This window comes from Pan paniscus, chromosome 18 (assembly GCF_029289425.2).
Source record: "Pan paniscus chromosome 18, NHGRI_mPanPan1-v2.0_pri, whole genome shotgun sequence".
In the NCBI taxonomy this organism is placed as follows: Eukaryota; Metazoa; Chordata; class Mammalia; order Primates; family Hominidae; genus Pan; species Pan paniscus.
The window spans coordinates 85283233-85307809 of NC_073267.2; the positions used below are offsets into that span (position 1 = coordinate 85283233).

Sequence of the window (24577 nt, forward strand, 5' to 3'; positions counted from 1 at the left end):
AGGAGCTGGGACTACAGGCGCCCACTACCATGCCTGGCTAATTTTTGTATTTTTAGTAGAGACGGGGTTTCACCATGTTGGCCAGGCTGGTCTTCAACTCCTGACCTCAGGTGATCCACCCGCGTCGGCCTCCCAAAGTGTTGGGATTACGGGCGTGAGCCACCGTACCCCGCCTCAAATGTGCATTTGTGATACCTTTTCGTAAATGTTTATTCAAATATTTATTCACGAATAAAGGAAGAAAACGGGCTTTGTTTACATTCAATTTGTAGGTCCAAGACAACCTATTACGGCTGTCCCTAATACGGACCTCCGGGTTGTCCTCAGTGCCGCTTCCAACAGTGTCCTCAAACACCCGCCCCTCCCATACTGAGCCCCCAACCTGTCACCACTCCGAGCAATACTCCCCAAACTGTCAACGCCCTAAACAGCTCCCTTGTTATCGCCAAGCACTAGAAAGCCCTCCTTATGTCATTCTTACCCCTAAAGACCGTTCTTGTCACCAATTCCCCAGACTTCCCCTACGAACCGCTCTAAGAGCCCTCAGCTATCAGCCACACCCCCAAACAGCCCTCAGTAAGAGCCCTACACTATCAGCCAGACGTTTTCCGCCACCAACGCTCCCGAGACCCCACTCCTGTCACCAGTTCCCCGAACATTCCTGCGAGCAATGTCGCAGATACTGCTCACAGACGTCCCCATAACCAACTTCTTCGCCACCGCAGCCTAGGAGCCCCCAAAGGGGTCCTCCGCGGCCCCGCCCCTTTACGTGCGACCCCGCCCCTTGGCATGGCGCCCTGACAAATGGCGCCGGAAGCCCCGCCCCCGGCCGGTTGCTAGGCTCCGACAGCCGGAAGTCCCGCCTGCCGTGTAGTCGCCGCCGTCGCTGCCGCTGCCGCTGCCGCTGCCGCCGTCGTTGTTGTTGTGCTCGGTGCGCTGAGCTCCGCGGCTCCGCGAGCCGGTTCCGTCCCCTTCCCGCCGCCGCCATGAAGTGGATGTTCAAGGAGGACCACTCGCTGGGTAAGCACTTGGTCGTCGGCCCGGCTGCTGGGGGCTGGGGCGGCGGGTGGGCCCCCTCCCCCACTCGGGCGGCCCTGGGCCGAGTGGAGCGGGGCGGATGCCCTGCTGCGGGCTGGAGTCGCCCAGGCCCTGGTGCCTCGGGCAGCGGCCCCCTGACCCCATGTCACCCTCCGCGGGCCTTGCTGGGAGCTAGTAGGGGACAGGACCGCGGCCGCGGGGACGCCGGAACCAGGGCCTGGGTTGTACGCAGGGCGCAGGAGGAGGAGGGCCGGGGGCCGGGAACCGACCGGTGGGCAGGCGCGGCCGTCAGCCCCGTTTGTTTCTTCCACAGAACACAGATGCGTGGAGTCCGCGAAGATTCGAGCGAAATATCCCGACAGGGTTCCGGTGAGTGGACTCTCCGCCCCCTCACCTCGCTGTCACCTCTGTCGTCTGGGACCCGTGATAGGCCCCAGGCCATTCAACAGTTGACAAGTTGAGGTTCCAGTCCCAGTTACAGTAGCTGACGGGCCAGACCGGGATGAGGCCGCCCAGGGCCGGGGCGTGAGGGGCTCGGGCTGGTGCTGTTCAGGGTGCCTCAGTGCTGAATCTCCCGATCTAGGCCAGCGAGCCGTCTGCAGCCTCGGGGCTCCCTGGCCAATTATGTAAGGAACGATGTTCTAGGACAGGGCAACAGGTCACTGCCACTTTTGGGAATGGTGGTGGAGGGAGACTGTCATTTTGGTCTTGGAAGTGGTACTTGAGTCTCAGGACGTTCATCTTTTACTTTGTCTCCATCTTTACCTAACTTCTAGCTCCGTTATCTCACCTTGACCCTGTCATCCTTGCCTGACCAAAATAATGTGAAAAGCCGCTGAAAACCCCTTCTGCCATGTTTTCTTCTTAGTCAATAATAAATATAATGTTATATTTCTTCCATGGTTGGGGAGATAGTTTTGTAATCCTTATTAATTTTTAATGGACATTAAGGCCTGTTATTGTAGCTCTTTGCTTGTGAATAATTTGTCTGGGGAAAGGAGTAGGAGGGACGGATTTGAAACTTGTTCAGAGAGGAGCAACAGGCCAAATGAAGAACTTGGTTCTTGGCTGGCTGAAATTCCAGGCATTCCAATTAGTCCATCCATTCTTGTCTCCTGTGTTCCTTGGGAACACAGTAGTGTTTCCTGTAGTGTGAAGGTGGATCCATTCTGGGGTCCTGGAGTAACGGGCCATGGATGAAACCCTCCCCAGATATTCTTAGGTCTGCCCAGATAAAATGTGGAAAAGCTTAGTGGTAAGGGCTGCATTTCTCTTACATAATTGACCACAGAAAAGCACTTACTGTTTCCCTGTAACACATTTATATCAATTCTTAACCTCCAGAGCGTGTGGTTTATTAAGCCAAAGACATATTTTCTCCTGCTATGCAGTTCCCCACCCACCTCCTTGCCCACACTCTGTTCATCAGCTCCTCAGCCATGTGAGGCCAGAGCCTCGCTTTAGGAAACACAGTCCTGACCTCTCTTTACTTTCCCAGGTGATTGTGGAAAAGGTCTCAGGCTCTCAGATTGTTGACATTGACAAACGGAAGTACTTGGTTCCATCTGATATCACTGTGGCTCAGTTCATGTGGATCATCAGGAAAAGGATCCAGCTTCCTTCTGAAAAGGCGATCTTCCTGTTTGTGGATAAGACAGTCCCACAGTCCAGGTGAGAGGTGTTTACTAGATGGGCCCTCTGGTATTAGACATCTGGTTGGCTGCTTACGGAACTCCAAAACTTTGGAAGTCTGAAAACTCTTAGGGGTCCTGACTAGAAATCTGGATTTTGTGCTCCCTGACATCAGGGGCTCCAGGAAAATAATGGCTGCAATACATAAGAGTGCATTTTGGATTCAGAAAATAGAACAAGGCCTGGACTTTTAAAAAAATGATGAAACTCAGCCTAAGATCTCCAAGAATCTTTTAAAACGGTTGAGAACTTATTTAGTCTTAAGCCACAGGTAGAACTGAGGCCTGAAATGAGGTTTTCTTCCCTGAAGGCAGTCCTGGCATGCTCCTCCACTGGGAGCCTGTGGGCCCTGCTGAGGCTCACTCAGTTAATCATCCAGTTTGCTTGCTCCCAAACTTGGTCAACTCTTTGACATTGTAAGAGTCTATAGCTGCCTGATCCTCAAGTCTGACAAAATGACTGCGGCACAGTAAAGGGCTCTGAAGTCTCTTTACAGACTTATACCTCCCTTGGTAGCACTTGCTTTGACTGTCAGACTATTGTGCTGCCTGGAAGCAATCTTTGGGACTGTAACTTGTGGCCTGAATGTAGGCAGAGGCATCAGAATTCCCGTTTTCTGTGTGTTTGACAGCCCAGCTTTAGTCCCCTGTGGAAAAAGGAAAGTGGATGGGCTCCGTCTAACCTCCTGGACAGTCCTTTCCCGTTACTGAGTGGGTAGTTGTAGGCCCTGATCCAGATTCCAGCCCCCACCTCTCCCCTGAGTGTGAGTTTCTGGCCACATCTTATCTTTGTGACCCAATCTAGGTTTCATTTACCACTCCCAGAGGTAATACTTCTAAAAGTGAAGGCTCTCAGAAGCCCTGGGAACTAGCCCAATGTTGTCCAAATAGGTTCCTGTTGAAAATCCTTGAAGACTCCAGAAGAGGCCTGTGCCAAATTCCAGACCTTATTTCTGTTAAAGGTGGAAAGCTCTGGCCATTTTTTGGTCTGATTTCCTCTTTCCCAGTGTCCTCCACCTCTACTTCCTGGTGTCTGATAGAAAGGCAGGGGAGAAATGGAAGCTCCTTCCCTAAGGCCAGTATTCAACCTGAGGAGACACCCCAGGGCCTGCCCACTGGACGCCATTGGTCTGCCACAGCTGTAGCTCTGGAAGCTGTGGTGTTGCTTGAGGAGATCTTGTCACCCATGGGGCTCTTCTAACCTTCCTTCCCAGGCCTCTGGGCTGTGTCTTCACCAGGGGAGGAAGCCTTGGGCATCCGTGGTTACCCTGGGCTTTCCTTAACGTGTTTGGGGAGGTAATCTTCTTTCATAACATCTGCAACTTCTACAGAGCCTTGGTGACCCTGTGTTTCGTACTTCTGGAGTTGTTGGCTTAGTGGGAGAAAATAAGTGACTAGGACCTATGGCATTGAGTTTATTTTCCTCAATTCTGATTCTCTGGTTCTTCTCAAAGGAAATGAAGCAGGCTTCTGGAGACCTTAAGATTACTCAGATGGCTCCACAGTAATCTAGCAATTAAAATGGCTACAGGTCTTATCAACTTCCCCTCCCCCGTTATCCCTGAGATAGAAATAGAATTGGAAATGAAAAATGATTTTTCAGGGCAGCAGAGACTGTTTCAAGCCATTTTCTCTCCAAGTCCCATTTGCCTTTCCAGTGTGGTGAGAATCAACCCTAAAGCAGATTACACTGGTAACTCAAGTCAGGATTTTAGGGACGAGTAACCAGAAATCCAGCTCCTGACCCTTCAGGATTTAGAGTCACCAGCTAGGGCCCTTTTGCCCAGGCTGTCAGCTCTTTGGCCCCAGTTAATGACTTATCACCCTACACTTAATGCAACTGTTTATTTTGGGGTTTTATTCTCAGAAATAATTTTTTTTTTGAGACAGAGTCTCACTCTGTTGCCCAGGTTGCAGTGCAGTGGTGCAATCTGAGCTCACTACAATCTCTGCCTCCTAGGTTCAAGTGATCCTCTCACCTCAGCCTCCCTAATAACTGGGACAGGACCACAGGTGCATGTCACCACACCGGGCTAAAAATATAGATTTGTTTCTAAACATAAGAGGCGTGTGACATCATTGGGCTTTATGCAATATATAAATCACCCATAAACATAAAAAGTGCTACAGGGTCCTTCCTAAAGCTGGCTGTGATTCAGCTTCACCATCTCTTCCCCAAGACAATTTAGCAGCCTCTTCCTCAGGTCTTTTCAGCTTCCTTAGGGGAGCATGGAGCCTCCCTTAACCTTCATGCAGTGCTTGCTGGCTTCAAAGAGTGGCTGGGGAAATTAGAGAAGGGACGAATTCAGGCCTGCAGGAGCCCTCCCTCTCCGGTGACTGACTGGTCTGCATGAAGATCAATTATGTCTGAGGCTGAAGGGGAGTGAGTTCTCAGTTATTTCTGCCTTGGAGTGGAAAACAGGCGGTCACCATGTAAAGTGTCATGATTTTTATTTAGAGTAGTTAGTATTAAATATTGATTCTATAAATAGAGACAGAGGCAAGTCCCTAAGTTTTACTTCCTAAATTCTAAGTTCTTGTTTCATTTAAAAAAGAGGGAATCACAATGGCCTTTTCCCATTTAGCATTGGAAAGTTGAATTCTCTGCCTAGGTGCCAGCATCAAGAATCAGGCCAAAAACGGAATGGGGAACCATGCCTTTGTTCAGACAGAACTTCAGAAAAAACATCAGTGTACAAGTTTCCTAGTCATGACATTAGAGGGGAACTCAGACCTGGCAGTGAATGGTCTTTGGTCTTTGTTTGTTTAGAACATAGATAAGAGTCTTGTTAATCCCCTGTTTAAAATAGAAACAGGAGTATATCATTAAATAAAATATCTCTAAGATATTATTTTTTATTGTTGTTGAGACAAGGTCTTGCTCTGTCACCCTGACTGGAGTGCAGTGGCACAGTCATAGCTCACTGCAGCCTTGAAATCCTGGGCTTGAGCAGTCCTCCTACCTTACCAGGTTGGTCTCAAACTCGTGGCTACAGGTGATCCTCCTGCTTTGGCCTCCCAGAGTGCTGGGATTATAGGTGTTACCCACCATGCCTGGCCAGATATTATAACTGACATTGGGAAACCTGTGCTGTTTAAGAATATGGTGTTTATTTGCTTCCGGATCTTAAAGAGATCTTCAGTAAAAGGAAGTTGTGATGTTTTGGAAATGAAAAGTGATTTTCAGGGCAACAGAGACTGCTTCAAGGCCATTTTCTCTCCAAGTCCCATTTGCCTTTCCATTCTGCTGAGAATCCACCCTAAAGCAGATTATACCAGTAACCCAAGTCAGGATTTTAGGACAGAGTAACCAGAAATCCAAGTCCTGACCCTTCAGGCCCAATTAATGACTTCTCACCCTACACTTATTCATCCTTTATTTAGAAATGTGCTTAAAGCACTTTGATCATTTCTGGGTAAATACCTCTTTAAGGACAGGACTTTTTTTTTTTTTTGGAGACGGAGTTTCGCTCATGTCGCCCAGGCTAGAGTGCCCAGGCAGTGGCGCGATCTCAGCTCACTGCAACCTCCGCCTCCCAGCTTCAAGCGATTCTCCTGCCTTTGCCCCCTAGTAGCTGGGATTACAGGCGACTGCCACCATGCCCGGCTACTTTTTTTGTATTTTTAGTAGAGACGGGTTTTACCACGTTGGCCAGGCTGGTCTCTTAACTCCTGACCTCAGGTGATTCGCCGACCTTGGCCTCCCAAAGTGCTGGGATTACAGGCGTGAGCCACTGCTCCCGGCCTAGTTGTTCTTTTTATCAGATAAATATGTTCTGTCCTAGGCCATGTGTGGTGGCGGTCGCTGGTAATCCCAGCTACTCGGGGGCTGAGGCAGGAGAATCGCTTGAAGCTGGGAGGAGGAGGTTGTGGTGAGCCAAGATCACGCCTGGGTGACATGAGTGAAACTGTCTCAAAACAAAAAAAGGAACAACAACCAGTGGTTAATCTTTTTATTTTAGAATCTTGGGGAGCATCAGGGCCTTATTAACTTTCACTGTGAAGCCAGTGCCTCTCCAGGATTGACAGTAGTGATCACTGCCCTTCCACCTCCCACCACCCATCCTGCCCTGCTGGAGAAGAGATAATCCAAGGTCCAGTGGAAGTGCATGGACTCCAAAGCAGATGGGTGGCCAGGTGTGCTCATCAGCCCAGCCAATTCATGAGTCGGCGTAGACCCCACAGCCTCCATGACCTGCCCTTGGTTGGGGCGAACGTAGGTTCTCTAGGGATTGGGCATCCACACAGTTCTAGGTCAGCCTCTCCCAATGCATAGCGCTGTTGAGTAGCATAAACTGATGTCTGTCTTGAGTCACATGGCCATTCCTGGATGTAGGTCTTGCTGCAACTTTCCTTTTTTTATTGCACAGTTTCTCCACTGGAGAAGTGGTTTTACCTGGATCTGTGTCATTCACTGGAGGCGTTGGGGAGAGGGCTTTAGGGGGCAGTTTAAGTTCATTTTCACATAGTACTTCAGGGTCCCACTTCACCTTAGATTAGCTCCATGGCTTGAATCTACCACTGGCTTTACCCATTTCTTTCTTTGCCAGACTCAGAGCTTGGAAGGTGGCAGTGCCTCTGTACTCAGAGCAGCATCTTTCTCAGATGAATGCGTGTGGTACTTGATGCCACAGGGTGTGCATTCGTGTTAGGGACTGGAGGCCATCTTCAGGTGTTCTCTACAGCCACCTCCCAGCAACTTAGGCAGCAAGCCTTGGAGCTGCAGTGCTGCTTGCGAGTTGTCAGGGCATCCAGCAAGCCTGTGCAGCTTAGCTGGATAGATGCATTAGAGCTGCCTCTGTGCTGCAGGATCCTCAGGCATCCTAGCAGTGGCCTGCTCAGTGCTGTCTATAGCTCAGGCCTCCAAATTCTGAGGGGGAAGTTTATCTTCTCAGAGGTTTATGGAATGTGTCCCAAACTGACACACCAGCCTTCTGCTAATAGACTCTCTGCTAGCAAGGGTCACATTTTGTCTCCCTGCACTTCCATTTGCATATCCATTTAATGGGACTTTACAAAAATGAGTTAATTTTTTTTAAGTCTGTTTGTGGCCCAGCTCATTTTGGCTGCAGGCCAAGTTATTCTGACTCTGCATGTATGCAGTCAGATCCCGTTAAGTGCTGTTTTCAAATCAGTCTTGCTTCATGGCACCCAGTGAAGCCTCAAAATTAGGTGCATGTTCAGCATTGAGCATTCAGTTACCAAGTTCCTTGCCCAAGGGGTATCCTGACTATAAGGACACAGTGCTACTGCCAACTAAGTTTCCACATGAGGTTGTGTGTCAGAAAAGGAGAAATTGTTGGATTCTTAAGTTCTTACGCACTGAGGCATCTAACTGTCAAATTACAAGATCAGAAGGAGAGAGCCCTAAGACCTTGCTACTCAGCACGTGATGCAGAGACTGGCAGCAGTCGCCTTACCTGGGAGCTTGATGTTCCGATGGTTGGTACCAACATTTGTATGAGAAGCACTGTTCTAAGGAAGATCTCTGCAGAAGGTACAAGGACTCTAATGTTAGGTCATCAGAGCAGATCTAGCTGTCTAATCACTTGGAGGCAGCAAAGCTTGGTGGTCTCCTAGTTTTGTGACCTGGAGTGAATTTAGAATCTCTGTGCCTCAGTTTTCCTATCTAGGAACTATGGATTATGGTACCATCTACCTCATGAGATTGTTTTGAGGATAAAGAGTTAATACATGTAATGTATAAGCAGTGCTTGGCACATGTGTTGCCATTATAGTTAGGATTTTTACTATCAGCTTCTGTAGCTACTAGGGCACTGCTTAAACAAATTAATGAACCCAAGTTTTACTTAAAAGACAATGGAATCTAAAGCCAGAAAGGAATGAAAGCCACATGATTGTGGGGCCTCCTGTCCTGCCAAGAGTCAGGGCTCAGAGTCTCACGACCTGCCTTCAACAGAAGCGGTCCAGTGGTCATTGTTCACCCTGGATAGCATACACAGGCCCGGGGGTGGGCTGCTGGTGTTTACGAAGCTCTTCAAATGTTTCTAATGTAGCAGCGGGATTTAGAATCATTGTACTAGGGCTTCTAACTTGCTAGGAAAAGAGCAGAACTTAGTCTGTTTGGAACCAAACTTGACAGAGGCACTATGGGGCGACTCTGAATTGCACACAATGTCTGCTACTGCATCTAAACCCATCTGGTAGTGGCAGCGGGGAGATGTTACGACAGTTGTCATCAAGATCACCCTGGACACTTGGACAAATGCGGTAAAGAGTTGTGGCAGTAGCTGTAGTTGTTTTCCTATTAGCCTCATTCTGAGGAGTTTCAGAGAAAAATGGGGTTACTCTCTGGGCATTCTGAACCACCAGGGTAAAAATCTTGGGAGACTCAGCTACATGTTCAAGCCCTTCTGCTAGTTTCTGGCTTGTCATTTCACTTCCTGGCTTGTCACTCTGCTTCCTAATCACATAGCTTTTAAAGATGACCCTCCCTTCTCCCCCCCAACAAAAGGTCAGGCATTTCCCTTTGCAACCTGGCTGCATATGGAATCATTTTTGGCATTTAAAAATATACTGATGAGGCCGGACATGGTGGCTCACGCCTGTAATCCAGCACTTTGGGAGGCGGAGGCGGGTGGATCACCTGAGGTCAGGAGTTCAAGACCAGCCTGGCCAACATGGTGAAATCCCACCTCTACTAAAAACAAAAACAAAAACAAATTAGCCAGGCGTGGTGGCATGCACCTGTAATCCCAGCTACTTGGGAGGCTAAGACATGAGACTTGTTTGAACCGGAAGGTGGAGGTTGCAGTGAACCGAGATCCTGCTACTGTACTCCAGCCCAAGCGACAGAGCAAGACTCTGTCTTTACAAAACAAAACAAAACAAAACATAGTGATGATTTCATTGGTCTGGGGTAGGGCTTGGGCACAGAGATGTTTTTAAAGCTCTCTTTAAAGTAAGATTCTGATGTGCAGCCACGGCTGAGACCCATGGCTGCAGGCGTTGTTCCTCCCTCTACCCACTGCCCCCTAAGTCTTGTTCTGGGGCAGTGCTGTCAGTAGAAATGGATGCAAGCCACATATGTAATTTAAGAATTTTCTAGTAGCCACATTAAAAAAATAAAAACAGTTGAAATTAATTTTTTTTTTTTGAGACAGAGTTTTGCTCTTGTTGCCCAGGCTGCAGTACAATGGCACGATCTTGGCTCACTGCAACCTCCACCTCCCAGGTTAAAGCGATTCTCCGGCCTCAGCTTCCCGAGTAGCTGGGATGACAGGCGTGCACTACCATGCCTGGATAATTTTTTTGACAGAGTCTCGCTCTGTCGCCCAGGCTGGAGTGCAGTGGCGCGATCTCGGCTCACTGCAAGCTCCGCCTCCCGGGCTCACGCCATTCTCCTGCCTCAGCCTCCTGAATAGCTGGGACCACAGGTGCCCGCCACCACGCCCAGCTAATTTTTTGTATTTTTTTAGTAGAGACGGGGTTTCACCGTTGTTAGCCAGGAAGGTCTCAATCTCCTGACCTTGTGATCCACCCGCCTAGGCCTCCCAAACTGCTGGAATTACAGGTGTGAGCCACTGCGCCCGGCTTACTTTTGTATTTTTAGTAGAGACAGGGTTTCGCTATGTTGGTCTTGAACTCCCGACCTCAGGTGATCCACTTAATATATTTTATTTGACCCAGTATATCCATAATTTTATCATTTCAACATGTAATCAAAATTGAGCTATTTTGCTGCATTTTCATACTAAGTCTGAAGCCTTGTTTATGTTTTACACTGCACATCCCAACTCACACGAGCCAGACTTTCAAGTGCTGAATGTAGCTAGTGGCTGCTGTGGCAGTGATACAGGACATTTCAGTCAGAGCAGAGATTTCTATTGAACAGTTCTGTTCCACAGAGTCCTTATTTTACAAATTCCAGGCTAAGAGGTCCTCACAGGGAGCACCGTTTTTATTGTACAAGATGCTGATGACAGGTTCTTTCATATTCAAATTCAGACCTCCCCCACATTGTTACTTAATAATTCTCATCTACCCACACAGCCATCCGAGCTAAGCTTGCAAATGGGGCAGGAAGAACAGGAAAAAAACTCAAAACCTCCCCCTTCATAAATGTGGTATTTGTCCATGTTTACATGGAGGTTCCACTCAGCCCTTGAGGAGCAAAGCAGCAAGTGGGGCAGTCACTGTTTCCTCAGGTTGAGGCCTTGGACTCCTTATCTTCCCCACTGGCTCTTGGTTTATGAGTTCCCCTTTTAAGGATCTGTTGTGACTTACCTATCTGGGCTAGTGACCTCAGATGTCTCAGACTGAGCATCTTACCACTGTTTCTGGTTGATCCCTTCACTCATGGTCTTAACACATTTGCACTTCCTTTCATCTCAGAGAGTACAGTCACGGGGCAGAGCTTGCATAGGGATCCAGGTGTTACTAGTCTTACTCTGGAGCTGGTCCAACTCAGTTTCATGGCACAGAACTAGATTAGGTCTCCACTGCGCAGTCTGTTTTACCGCTTAGGGAAAGCCAGCTTTCCTACCCACACACGTTTAGTTTGAAGAGTATCTATTTTTGGAGGGTTCTTTGGGAGGTTGGGCAGGCTTCTTTGGATCCCAGATACATTTAGAGCTTTTTGCATTAAGTGTGAGGAAAATAACTTCTCTTTGATGATGTTGATACACCATGTGGGCACCCTGGGGCACAGCGGTTTAGCTGGGGAGATTCCATGAGAATGAACCCAAACTACTCTTCTTTGCTAGGGTCCTTTACCCACACAGAGGTGAGCCTTTCAGGTTCTTCATTTTGCTTAGTTTCTTCTCTTGTCCTTGGCATTTAAGAGGCATCCATGTGTTAGCCAGCCAAAGCCCCCTGAAGGAGCTGGCTGCTTTAAAGGATTTACTTGGGAGGATGTCAAATGGCTTTGCCTTCTGCAGACTTCATTTATTTTAATCTTTTTATGGCTCCTTTCTCTTGCTTTAAAACAGGATTATAAGCACACAGCAGGTACTGACACCTGAAGTCTTACTAAATTCCTGTCCTCAGGCCATCCTTTTTCTCCTGAAACCTGGACTCCAATTTTCAATGACGTTTTTGTTTTTCTCTTTCAAGCCTAACTATGGGACAGCTTTACGAGAAGGAAAAAGATGAAGATGGATTCTTGTATGTGGCCTACAGCGGAGAGAACACTTTTGGCTTCTGAGGGCCATTGCTGGGCTAGGTGCACCGTAACTGCTTGTGTATCTTGTAAATAGCCAGCCATTTTCAGTTATTATACCAGAACCTCTTCACATAGACCTATTAGTGCATTTGTAACTGGATTTATTTCTTAATATATTGGAAGGTTTTGTTTCCTTAGACTAGTAAATTATCATACAGAGTTTTATTTTGAGTTTTTCTTTTTGTGCATTGTCCTCATGCCTGTATTCTCCAGGAAACTTGTCCTTCTGGAAATCATATTGAATGATATTTCTATATCGAAGTGAGGTAGGTGCGGTATTAAAGTGAAAGGGAAGGTGATGCATTTATTCTGGGTTATGCTTGAAGTGTTAGATGGCTAAGTATTAAAATTATCCAAATTAAATCCTTAGCAGTCAGAACACTTGCTTCACTAGAATATGCCAACTGCCAATCATGTTGGACTGAGCTAATTTGTTCCTCTTTCTGAAACTATTAAGGTAAATAATTAACAATAAAAATTCTCTTATAAAGGCATTGTACTGTGGCCATGTCCTTTATTCACCGGCATTTGGATGGGCCAGAGAAGTGGCTCCTACATCTGCCAGACCAGGAAGAGGGCTTGTGGAGGTCATGGCCGCACATCCTGGGTCGGGAAGCCATGGCCAGGGTCATGAGGAGAGACACTGTTTTGAATAACTAATATGTTCACATGTTTGAGATATCGGGACAATACAAAAAGGTATACACTGAGAAGGCTTGCTCCCGCCAGCTTCCTAACCACCTCTGCCCTTTATGGGAAATTACTTTTACTGGCTTCTTGTTTCTTTTCAATATTTTAAAAGTAAATAGGATAATTTAAAGGACAGTATAATGGCACAGTAAAAAGAATTAAATATGAATACATATCCTTATTTTCTTTCTTCTTTTTTTTTTTTTTTTTTTTGAGACCGGAGTTTTGCTCTTGTCACCCAGGCTGGAGTGTGATGGTGCAATCTCAGCTCACTGCAACCTCCGCCTCCCGGGTTCAAGGAGTTCTCCCGCCTTGCCTCCTGAATAGCTGGGATTAGAGGCATGTACCACCACGCCCAGCTAATTTTGTATTTTCAGTAGAGATGAGGTCTTACCATGTTGGCCAGGCTTGTCTCAAGCTCCTGACCTCAGGTGACCCACCCACCTCAGCCTCCCAAAGTGCTGGGATTACAGGCGCCCACCACTACACCCGGCTTCTTCTTTTTCTTATACAAAGAAAACATACACTTCTACATACACTGCTTTTTTTCATTTAACATTATATTTTAGTGATCTTTCCATATCACTTCTGTGCATCCTTTTCATGTTCCTGCATTCTTTAAGGTACTGCTTTCTACTCCCTTCTTCCTAAAAATCAAGATTAGATTTATCTATGCGCATGAGTTTCATTTCTCACACATTAGTAGAGATGTGTAGGCTTGCTAGGACACAAATACATTTGAGAGGAAATGCTTAGTTACTTTCTTAAATCTTCTGCAGACATACTGTGTTGGTGGCTAGAGCACTACACAGACAAGAATAAAGAAACCAGGTATGTCCCACCAGTCTAAGAACATGTAATTAAAATGACTCACACTTTCCATTGCGGAAGAAACAAAGACCTTTAACTTTATCTTTACCAAATTATATAAGCAGCTCATCCAAGCTCTCTACTGATGTCACCTTTTCAGTTGGGATCAGAGGAAACATTCTTAATTTGTCACAAACATCTTGTTGGGTCTTTACCAAACTTGAGGTAATAAAATCTGTTTCTCTTTGCTGATAGTTTCACACTAAAAGCAGTTAGAAACTGACCTCAGAGCGAGCAAGGTAAAGGGAAAGCAAGCTCTGTGTTACTAAGGAATTTTATTTGCAATGACATGCTCCCAATTCAAACAGGCCTTAGCATTAAAAAGGCAGTTTATTATCTCACCTCTCAGAGGGATGGTTCACTGGCTTGAGGTGTAGCTAGAACCAGGGATCAAATAATAACATCAAAACTCCATCTCTTGGTTTTGTTTTTCTCTGTGTTCTCTCCATGTGATGGCAAAGATGGCCCCATCTTTGGAGTTGCTTAGCAACTCTAGTGGAAGGAAGAACATCTTTTCTGAGAGCACTAACAAAAGTCCCTGGGAGGTCTCTGGCCTTGCTTGGACTACCAAACAGCCCTGCTTGGAACCTCTGCCTAAACATATGAACAGAAATAGGATTTTACAGAAGTGGAGGAGGGGTGGCTTCCCAAAGGCATTTTGATTTATTTCTGTTTCACAACCACAAACCCACAAATGCAACCGAGAAAAAATAGCTAAAGAGAAGAAAACCAAAAAGGCAAGTATCGTTGAAGCCAATTGTGTTTTTTGTTTGTTTTTTTGAGACGGAGTCTCGCTGTTGTCAGCCTGGGCTGGAGTGCAATGGCACAATCTCAGCTCACTGCAACCTCCGCCTCCCGGGTTCCAGCAATTCTGCCTCAGCCTCCCGAATAGCTGAGATTACAGGCGTGTGCCACCACGCCCAGCTAATTTTTGTATTTTTAGTAGAGACAGGGTTTCACCGTGTTGGCCAGAGTGGTCTCGAACTCCTGACCTTAGGTGACCCACCCGCCTCAGCCTCACAAAGTGCTGGGATTACAGGCGTCAGCCACCATGCCCAGCCGTGTTTTTCTTTTAAGTAATTTATAGTTAGCACTTATTAAACACCCTCTGGATACCAGATGATCACAATCTTCAAAAAGCCCCCATAAGATAGGTAGTGAAGTTTCCACAGCCACACGACTACCAAGTGGCAGAACTGAGATAATAAGTAAAACTGAAGAAGAATGATGTGGTTGGCAATGTCAAATCATTTCATGATTTTTTTTTTCTATTTATAATGTGCCTGGGAGTACTCTGGCCTTGCTTGGTGTACCAAACAGCCCCACTTGGAGCAGGGACTGGTGGGAGGGAGTGGTGAACCTCTTCTTAACCACGTAAATGTAGGATTATACAGAATCCTACAGAATAGGATTAACCATGCTGCATACTAGGGCACAAATACGAACAAAGTACTATCCTGTCTTCCAGGAGGTTTCCGTCTGGCAGTAAACCAACATGTAAAGAATAATTACAAAGCAATGTTGTAAGTGCTATAGCAGAAGTCCTGGAACAGAGGCGGGAGTAGCTATCAGCTACAAAACAAACCATTGAAGAAAGCAGCCTTATTTGGAATATCAGTCAATAAAAGTGGATTTGTCAATTTTACCTTTAAAATGTAACATCTAAGTGAAGATTTTAAAAGTTAAAAAAAAAAAGCATATACTCTTCCCCCAAACCCTACTCCTCAAAAAGACACTAGACTTGTAAAATTGTACAGATGAATTTTATCAAACTAAGGAACCCCTTTCTTAAATTGTTTCAGAGATTAGAAAAGGAATAATTACATTTATTTTGAGACTTATAAAATCTCAATGTTTAAAACTTTATAAAGATAGTATAAGAGAAAAAGTTATAGCTTTGTCTCATTTATCAACATAGAAAAATCATATATATATATTTTAAAAGAGATGGGGTCTCACTGTCACACAGGCTGGAGTGCTGGGCTGTGATCACAGCTCACTGTAGCTTCGAATTCCTGGGCTCAAGTGATCCTTCCATCTCCGCTTCATGAGTGGTGCCTGGCCCCCATGTTTAAAATATAACAGCAATGGCATGAAAAATGAACTGGATGACCCATGACTCTATAACGGTTATATATGAAAAAACAGATCCCTGTATTACACACAAAATAAATTCAAGGTGGATTAAATATCTGAATATGAGACAGCATGGCGGCTCACACCTGTATTGCCAGCACTTTGGGAGGTCGAAGTGGAAGGATCCCTTGAGGCCAGGAGTTTGAGCCCTGGGCAACGTAGTGAGACACTGTCTCTACAAAAAATTTAAGAATTAGCTGGGCCTCGTGGTGCATGCCTATAGTCCCAGCTACTGAGGAGGCTGAAGTGGGAAGCTCAGGTGATGAGCCCAAGGAGTTTAAGGTTGCAGTGAGCTATGATTGTGCCACTGCACTTCAGCCTGGGTGACCCTGTTGCGAAAAACAAAAACAGGCCATGAACAGTGGCTCATGCCTGTAATCCCAGCACTTTGGGAGGCTGAGGTATGTGGATCACTTGAGGTCAGGAGGTCAAGACCAGCCTGGTCAACATGGTGAAACCCTGTCTCTACTACAAATACAAAAATTAGCTGGGCGTGTTAGCGGGCACCTGTAATCCCAGCTACTTGGGAGGCTGAGGCAGGAGAATTGCTTGAGCCTGGGAGACAGAGGTTGCAGTGAGCTGAGATCTTACCATTGCACTCCAGCTTGGCTGACAGAGCGAGACTCTGTCTCAAAACAGGAAAAAAAAAAAAAAAAAAAAAGCACCTAAAAGAAATAGAAGCCACAGACTGGGTAAGGGATATAATCAAGACATAATTAATATCCAAAATAAATAAAAGAACTCTTGGAATCAGTAACACAAACTACCTAGGCTGGGTGCTGTGGCTCACACCTGTAAGCGCAGCACTTTGGGAGGCCGAGGTGGGTAGATCACTTGAGGTCAGGAGGTCAAGACCAGCCTGGCCAACTTGATGAAACCCTGTCTCTAGGGCCAGGTGTGGTGGCTTATGCCTGTAATCCCAGCATTTTGGGAGGCCGAGGCGGGCAGATCACAAGGTCAGGAGATCGAGACAATCCTGGCTAACACTGCGAAACCCCGTCTCTACTAAAAATACAAAAAATTAGCTGGGCGTCGTGGCACGTGCCTGTAGTCCCAGCTACTCGGGAGGCTGAGGCAGGAGAATTGCTTGAACCCGGGAGGCAGAGGTTGCAGTGAGCCAAGATTGCACCACTGCACTCCAGCCTGGGTGAGAGTTGAGACTCCATCTCAAAAAAAAAAAAAAAAAAAAAGAAAAGAAACCCTGTCTCTACTAAAAATACAAAAATTAACTGGGCGTGGTGGTGGCACCTGTAATCCCAGCTATGCGGTAGGCTGAGGCAGGAGAATCTCTTGAACCTGGAAGGTGGAGGTTGCAGTGAGCTGAGATCGCTCCACTGTACTCCAGTCTGGGCAACAGAGCAAGACTCTCAAACAACAACAACAATAAAAACAAACCACCCAGTAGAAAAATGGGCGAAAGACTTTTAAACTATTTGAGATTAGAAAAAGGAATAACCACAAATTCATTTTGAGACTTACCAAATCTCAGTGTTAAAACTTTATAAAGACAACATGAGGCCATGCACAGTGGCTCATGCCTGTAATCCCATCCCAACACTTTGGGAGGCCAAGGTGGGAGGATCAATTGAGCCCAGGAGTTTAAGCTTGCAGTGAGTGATGATCGTGCCACTTTACTCCAGCCTGGGTGACAGAGTGAAACCCTGTGTCCAAAACAAAACCCACAGAAACAAAAAGACAGTGTAAGAGAAAAAAGAAATTATAGATCTCATTTATTAACAGAAAAATCATAAAGTTTTTATTTTTTTAAAGAGATGGGGTCCCGCTCTGCTGCCCAGGCTGGAGTGCAGTGGCATGTTCATAGCTCACTGCAGCCTCAAATTCGTGGGTTTAAGCAATCCTCCTGCCTCAGCCCCACAAAGTGCTGGCCAGGCTTAAGCTACCATGCCCGGCCTGGCATTTAGCTCTTTAATTTACCTTGAATTTATTTTATGTATAATTAATATAGGAATCTTATTTTTTCATATGTATATAATCAAATATTTTGTGTAATTCCTACAAAAGAGAAAACCTAACAGGTCAATAAACAAAATTCTTAACATCACTCAAGACCACTGTTATTGTACCAACTCTAGAATGCGCCGTTCACAAAGACTAAAATGTGAACAGCACCTCCTAGAGTTGTGTGGTATCTACACTATGTTATTGGTGGCCCTGTAAAAATCTAAAGGAAACTATAGAATATAACTGCATCAAATTGGCCGAAATTAAATTTTCAACAAATGAAATATTGGTGAGGACGTGAAGCATCTAGAATTGTCATAAATGGCTATTTTGTATGTAAACTGGTACCATCACTTTGGGAAAAAGTTTGACACTGTATCTAGTGAAGTTGAAGGTGCCTGTAATCCATGGCTTAGCAAGTTCCACTTTTAGTTATATATTCCAGAAATATCCCTACATGTGTACAAGAGACATGTAGAAGAATGATCATTGCAACCTTGTTTGAACAAAAAATTGGAAACCAACTAAATGTCCACCACAGGAGAATGGAGAGATAATGTGGTATATTTATACAAAGGAATACTATATAGCAGTTGAAATAACCAGAGCCACATGTGCCAACATAAATAAATCTCCAAAACAGTACTGATAATGAAAAAAGCAAGAGGCAGTATATTCAGCATGATCCATCTCTATAATAAACTTTAAAAATTTGCAAAACAATTATATTTATTGCTTATAGATATAAACTTATGTAATAAAAGTATAAACCACGCAAGGGAATGAAACATCAAATTCAGGATGGTGGTTACCTCATGGAGGGAGGGAAATGGGATCAGGAAAGGGTAAATGTGGGGTTTCAAACACTAGTCATGTTTTGTCCAAAAAGTAAAAACCTGACGCAAAGACAGCAAAATGTTTACTGTTAATTGGGTCATGAGTGTTTCTTTTCTTTTCTTTTCTTTTTTTTTAAAGACACAGGGTCTCACTGGGTTGCCCAGGCTGGTCTTGAATTCCTGGGCTCAAACGACCCTTGCACCTCGGCTTCCTGTAACTTGGATTACAGGCACATATCACCATGCCCAGCTTCATTTTACTTTTATGTTTGAAATATTTAATCACTTTTGTTTTGTTTTTAAGTTACACCAATGAGAATAGGAATTAGGTCCTTCTCAAAGGAGAGCATCTGGCTGCCTCCATTTCTCACTTCCTCCTCCCTCCTCAGCTCAAGATAGGCAAGCTTCTACCCCTCCACTTCTATGCCCCAAAGTTTGCTAGGCTTACCAAAATAACCTTGTCCCCCGCCCATGGATACTTGCCACCACACCCAGCTAATTTTCATTTTTTTTTTTTGTAGCAATGGGGTGTCACTATGTTGCCCAGGTTGGTCTCAAACTCCTGGCCTCAAGGGATCCTCCCCTATACTTTACGTTACTCTCTCCTGGAAGCTCCTAATTGGCTTTCTCCTGATTTTCCTCTGGTCTCTCAGTCACTCTCGTTTCTATGCTTTTCTACCTGCTCCTGAAGTCTCCATTTCCCCAGGGTTCCCTCCTCACCAGTGTCTCCTCTTCTCTATCTGCACATTCTCTGTAGATGATTTCATCTAACCCATGTCTTTAATGATGACTCCAAAATTTTTATCTCAATCCCATCTCTCTCCTGAGCACTAAACCAGTCCCTGTAAATGCCCACTATGGGCCCTTATCCTGCCAAAATCTTAACCTCTGAAACTGGGCACATCCCCTGCCTACATCTCCTGGCCCCCCCGACACCAGCTCCTCTTCCTGGGTCCCATTTCACGATCCATGGCACAGCGTTCCATTCTGTCACCAACACGACAACCTGGGAGTCATCTTCAACCACTCCCTCTTCCACTCCCTGCACTCACCTCGCCCTCTGCCTGTTTCTGAAGTCAGCCCCTCACTGTGGTTCCTCAAGCCTCTATTGCCTGGGCCTCATCATTTCTCTTGAGGTTACTACAGTAATCCCCCAACTATGGTCACCTCACCACCATCCCTGCTCCTGCAGTCTGTTCTCCTTGCTACAGCAAAGAGTTATCTTTCTAAAATGTAACTTCATCTTAGCACCCATCTCTCAAAATCACTGAAGTGCAGAGCGGTCAGGATAAAACTATTCTCCTTTGCAAGGCACTCAGAGTCCTCCCTGCTGTGACCTCCAGCCTCATCCCCAGCATCCCCCATACTCCACTAGCCCAGCCATGCTGTGCTCTCACCTCTAGCCTTTGATTATGATGTCTCTCCACTGCAAATACCCTTCCCTCTAAACTGTCACCAAATGTATCCCCAATTCTTTCTGCTTGCTATCCACTAATATTTCCCCTTCACCAGTTGTTTGCTAAGAACCCTGCACCCTTCTCCCAGGTTGGGTATTAGACCTCTGTCACAGTCATCCTCACACTGCACTCTTCCACTATGAAGTCACTTGCCATCCTCCTTTACTCAGGAGCAACATGAGGACTCTCCCTTATCCTTGTACCCTGGCTGCAGAGCAAAATGCCTGGCACATTGATGGCATCCAGATGTATGACTGCTCTTACCTGGAACTGAGAGCCTACTTAACAAGCACTGACACATCTTACTTTTGCAGCAGCAGCTGAAACACACTGGCCCCAAAGAGGGCATGAGACAGGCTTGTGCAATCCCAAAGGCGGCCAGAGGATCTCTTTCAAGGAGAATTTGGAAGGAGGCAATATAAATGTTCTTATTCTCAAAAGACTCATTCTTCCTTAAACAGAAAAAAGGAAAGCCTTAAAATGTACAACTGATTCCCTTTTTCATCTTTATTTCTTATAGTTTGGATGTTTGTCCCTGCCCAAATCTCAAGTTGAATTATAATCCTAAATGCTGGAGGTGAGGCCTCGTGGGAGGTGTGTGGATCATGGGGCAGATCCCTCATGATTGGTACTGTCTTCGTGATAGTTTTCACAATATCTGGTCATTTCAAGGTGTGTGGCACCTGCCTCCACTCTCTCTCTTGCTCCTGCTTTCACCATGTGAGACGCCTGCTCCCGCTTCACCTTCCATCATGAGTAAAGCTTCCTGAGGCCTCCCCAGAAGCAGATGCTAGCACTGTTTCCTGTACAGCCTGCAGAACTGTGAGCCAATTAAACGTCTTTTCTTTTCTTTTTTTTTTTTTGAGATGGAGTCTCACTCTGTCACCCAGGCTGAAGTGCAGTGGCGAGATCTCTGCTCACTGCAACCTCCACCTCCCAGGTTCAAGTGATTCTCCTGCCTCAGCCTCCTGAGTAGCTGGGATTACAGGTGCCCACCACCACTCCTGGCTAATTTTTTTTGTATTTTTAGTAGAGACGGGGTTTCACCATGTTGGTCAGGCTGGTCTCGAACTTCTGACCTCAAGTAATCCGCCGGCCTTGGGCTCTCAAAGTGCTGGGATTACAGGCGTGAGCCACCTTGCCTAGCCAAATGTCTTTTCTTATAAATTACCCAGTCTCAGCTATTTATTTATAGCAATGCAAGAATGGCCTAACACACTTAAAACCAATCCTGGTGGCTGACACTGAGGAAGCAAAGCCACAGTTTGGTCGCAGGATCCACATACACCTCTGTGATCGACAGCTTTGCTCCTTCACCTGGAGCTGTTGCTTCCAGATGTGGGATGGAGCGGTGCAAACACATGTGCAGACACCTGGTGTGCATCATGACACTCTACAAACATCTGCCCAATAGGCTTCTCCTGAGGACAGTCATGTTTATTAGCAAAAGCTCTGGAAAATGGGACTAGCAAATTGGAAGGAGTCACTTAGAAGCTGGCAGACAGACGACCTCAGCTGGAGTTTCCTAAGTGCTAGTCACTGCATGTGTGGTAGACAGCCCTCCTATACCTATCACAACCCCATTGCCAAGTGGGCAGAGCTGCCCTCATTTCAAAGGAGAGGACACTGACACTTTGAGAATGAAGTTACCTACCCAACATCACACAACTAGGACATCCTGGTGCCAAAATTCACACTTCGGTCTAATGCCAAAACCCATCTTTATTTTGCTAGTCCAGACAGTGAGAATTAAAGGGCTGTGTCTGAATGTGGCCCACGGACATGTATATAAATACCTAATTTTCTTGCTTCTCCTGAAAAAATTCTTAAGATCTAGCAACAATCAGCTAGAACAACAACAAAAACGGTTCCAGTTCATTCCACCTGCCTTAAGTTTCCTGCTCCTGAAAAGACTGGGTTTGTGACCATCGCACCATAGTCTACACACTATCATTTATTTATTTTTGAGACAGAGTCTCGCTCCGTCACTCAGCTTGGAGTGCAGTGGTGCAATCTCGGCTCACTGCAACCTCCGCCTCCCGGGTTCAAATGATTCTCCTGTCTCAGCCTCCTGAGTAGCTGGGATTACAGGATTAACTTGCCCAGCCAGTTTTAATATGTTTTGTTTTTTGGAGACAGAGTCTCTGTCATCTAGGCTGGAGTGCAGTGGCACGATCTTGGTTCACTGCAACCTCTGCCTCCCAGGTTCAAGAGATTCTTGTGCCTCAGTCTCCCGAGTAGCTAGCATTACAGGCATGCACCACCATGCCCAGCTAATTTTTGTATTTTTAGTAGAGACGGGGTTTCGCCATGTTAGCCAGGCTGGTCTGGAACTGCTGACCGCAGGTGATCCACCCACCTCAGCCTCCCAAAGTGCTGGAATTATAGGCATGAGCCACCGTGCCTGGCCTAGTTTTTATTTTATTTTCAGACAGAGTTTCGCTCTTGTTGCCCAGGCTGGAATGCGATGGCGCAATCTTGGCTCACTGCCACCTCTGCCTCCCAGGTTCAAGAGATTCTCCTGCCTCAGCCTCCCCAGTAGCTTGGATTACAGGCGCCTGCCACCATGCCCGGCTAATTTTTATATTTTTAATAGAGGTGGGGTTTCACCATGTTGGCCAGGCTGGTCTTAACTCCTGACTTTAAGTGATCCGCCCACCTTGGCCTCCCAAAGTGCTGGGATTACAGGTGTGAGCCACCATGCCCGGCCCATTTATTTTACAAAATAATTCCCTCAAAGTATATGCAAGCAAAATACTAAGCCACGTGGGCCCTTGTTTGGGCTGCTATAACAAAACACCATAGACTGAATAGTTAATAAACAATATAGCTCTATTTCTTACCATTCTGGAGGCTGGGAAGTCCAAGATGAAGGTGTGATTTGGTGTCTAGTGAGAGCCAGATTCCTGGTTTATAGACAGCCATCTTCTCATTGTGTCCTCACATGGCGGAAGAGGTAAGGAATTTCTGGAGTCTCTTTGATAAGGACACTAATCCCATTCATGAGGGCTCTGCGTTTTTTCTTTTTTTGAGACGGAGTTTTGCTCTTGTCGCCCAGGCTGGAGTGCAATGGCGCGATCTCAGGTCACTGCAACCTCCTTCTCCCGGGTTCAAATGGTTCTCCTGCCTCAACCTACCGAGTAGCTGGGATTACAGGCGCCCGCCACCACGCCCAGCTGATTTTTGTATTTTTAGTAGAGATGGCGTTTCACCATGTTGGCTAGGCTGGTCTCGAACTCCTGACCTGAGGTGATCCACCTGCCTCGGCCTCCCAAAGTGTTGGGATTACAGGCGTGAGCCACCATGCCTGGCCGGGCTCTGCTCTTAAGATCTAATCACCTCCCAAAGACCCCACCTCTGATATCATAATTCTGGGAGTTACGATTTCAACACAGGAATCTGGGGGGACACAAACATTCAGACCATAGCAGCTCTCATCTTTCATGAAGGAGGCACAGAGCCAGGCAGCACCACCTACCTGCTTTAGCACAGGTGAGTGAGCACTGTCATCAGAGCTGGTTTAACTGCACTTGCCACTCCATCACCCCGACTGCCTTCTCCCACTGTCAGCTGGCTTCACAGCCCAGCAGTTACTGACATGTTAGTAAAGAAGGACATTCACAGTGGCACTGGGTAAGCTGAAGAACAAAAGTACAGCATGAAAATGCCAGCTGAAAAGGCATTCACTGGAGGTCAAAACGGTTCACAAGAGGCAGCAATAAACAGGGAAGTTGATGAAACTTTGGGTTAGGAGGATGCACGTCCCGAAACTTACATTAAGAAAAGCTCTTTCAATTAACAAAATCGAATTCAGAGCAAACGGGTGAACTGGACTGAGTGTGCCTCTATTGTTGGGTAAAGCTTAGTAATACTGCCCACAGTATCATTTGCCAGAGATTTCTTGAGAGGTTGCACAGAAAGGTCTTGTTGTTGAACTGAAGAAAGATGCTGGGAATGGCTCTGTGATCCTGCCTGTTGTCAGGTTGGTTTCACCAGCAAGGGGCCCACCGCACCTCTCCTGTGGAGACACTGCTTAGTTTCAATGTGCTTTTCATTCTCTTGGCTGCCTGAGCAAATGGCCATCACTGTTTCCATTGTGAGCTCTTCCCCTTCGGGAGCTGAGCCCAAGTACAGGGAACATGTGCTGGAGACCAACATTTGGCAGCCTGGGTCCCACTTGGAGTGACTTTCTGCCACTCCCTTTCCTCCCACAGAGACATTTCCCTGCATTTGGTCACTGAAAAGCAGTGCCGGACAGGCTTGTTCTAAAAGCTGATTCCTAACCCTACTGGCTCATATGAATGAGGGGCAAAAAATCCATACCCAAATTCAGAGCCCAGGTTAGTCGACTGAGACAAAATTTATTTTCAGGCCGGGTGCGGTGGCTCATGCCTGTAATCCCAGCACTTTGGCAGGCAGAGGCGGGAGGATCACCTGAGGTCGAGAGTTCGAGACCAGCCTGACCTTCATGGAGAAACCCCATCTCTACTAAAAATACAAAATTAGCCGGGCATGGTGGCACATGCCTGTAATCCCAGGTACTCGGGAAGCTGAGGCAGGAGAATCGCTTGAACCCAGGAGGTGGAGGTTGTGGTACGCCCAGATCACGCCAGTGTACTCCAGCCTGGACAACAAGAGTGAAACTCTGTCTAAAAAACAAAAAAGTTATTTCCATCCCTCCCTTGTCACCAACATGACTGAGGCCATATGTAG

At 46.3% G+C, this 24577-nt stretch overlaps 2 protein-coding genes across 5 annotated transcripts in view; one reads left to right on the forward strand and one right to left on the reverse strand.

Annotated features, from left to right (window-relative positions):
• The first annotated feature begins 846 nt into the window (after window positions 1–846).
• GABARAPL2 (GABA type A receptor associated protein like 2) lies at window positions 847–12407 on the forward strand. Its single transcript, XM_008954914.4, has 4 exons — window positions 847–1020; window positions 1352–1407; window positions 2537–2709; window positions 11805–12407. Exons 1-4 carry the CDS (start codon window positions 987–989, stop codon window positions 11893–11895), a joined length of 354 nt encoding a protein of 117 aa, XP_008953162.1. The 5' UTR covers window positions 847–986; the 3' UTR covers window positions 11896–12407.
• The window catches only part of ADAT1 (adenosine deaminase tRNA specific 1), a 49971-nt gene continuing 37552 nt past the window's right edge, over window positions 12159–24577 (reverse strand). The window contains exons 11-12 of one of the 4 annotated variants that reach the window (XR_008621287.2): window positions 23343–23502; window positions 13929–17270 (exon numbers count right to left, since the gene is read on the reverse strand). Coding sequence is in view for 2 of the 4 variants with exons in the window: in XM_055099211.2 (XP_054955186.2) it covers window positions 13851–14067 (217 nt within the window). In the remaining 2 variants the exon portion in view is untranslated. Of the gene's footprint in view, window positions 23503–24577 lie in introns of all 4 variants that reach the window. The other 3 variants (XR_008621286.2, XM_055099211.2, XM_055099214.2) reach the window with 3 other exon arrangements.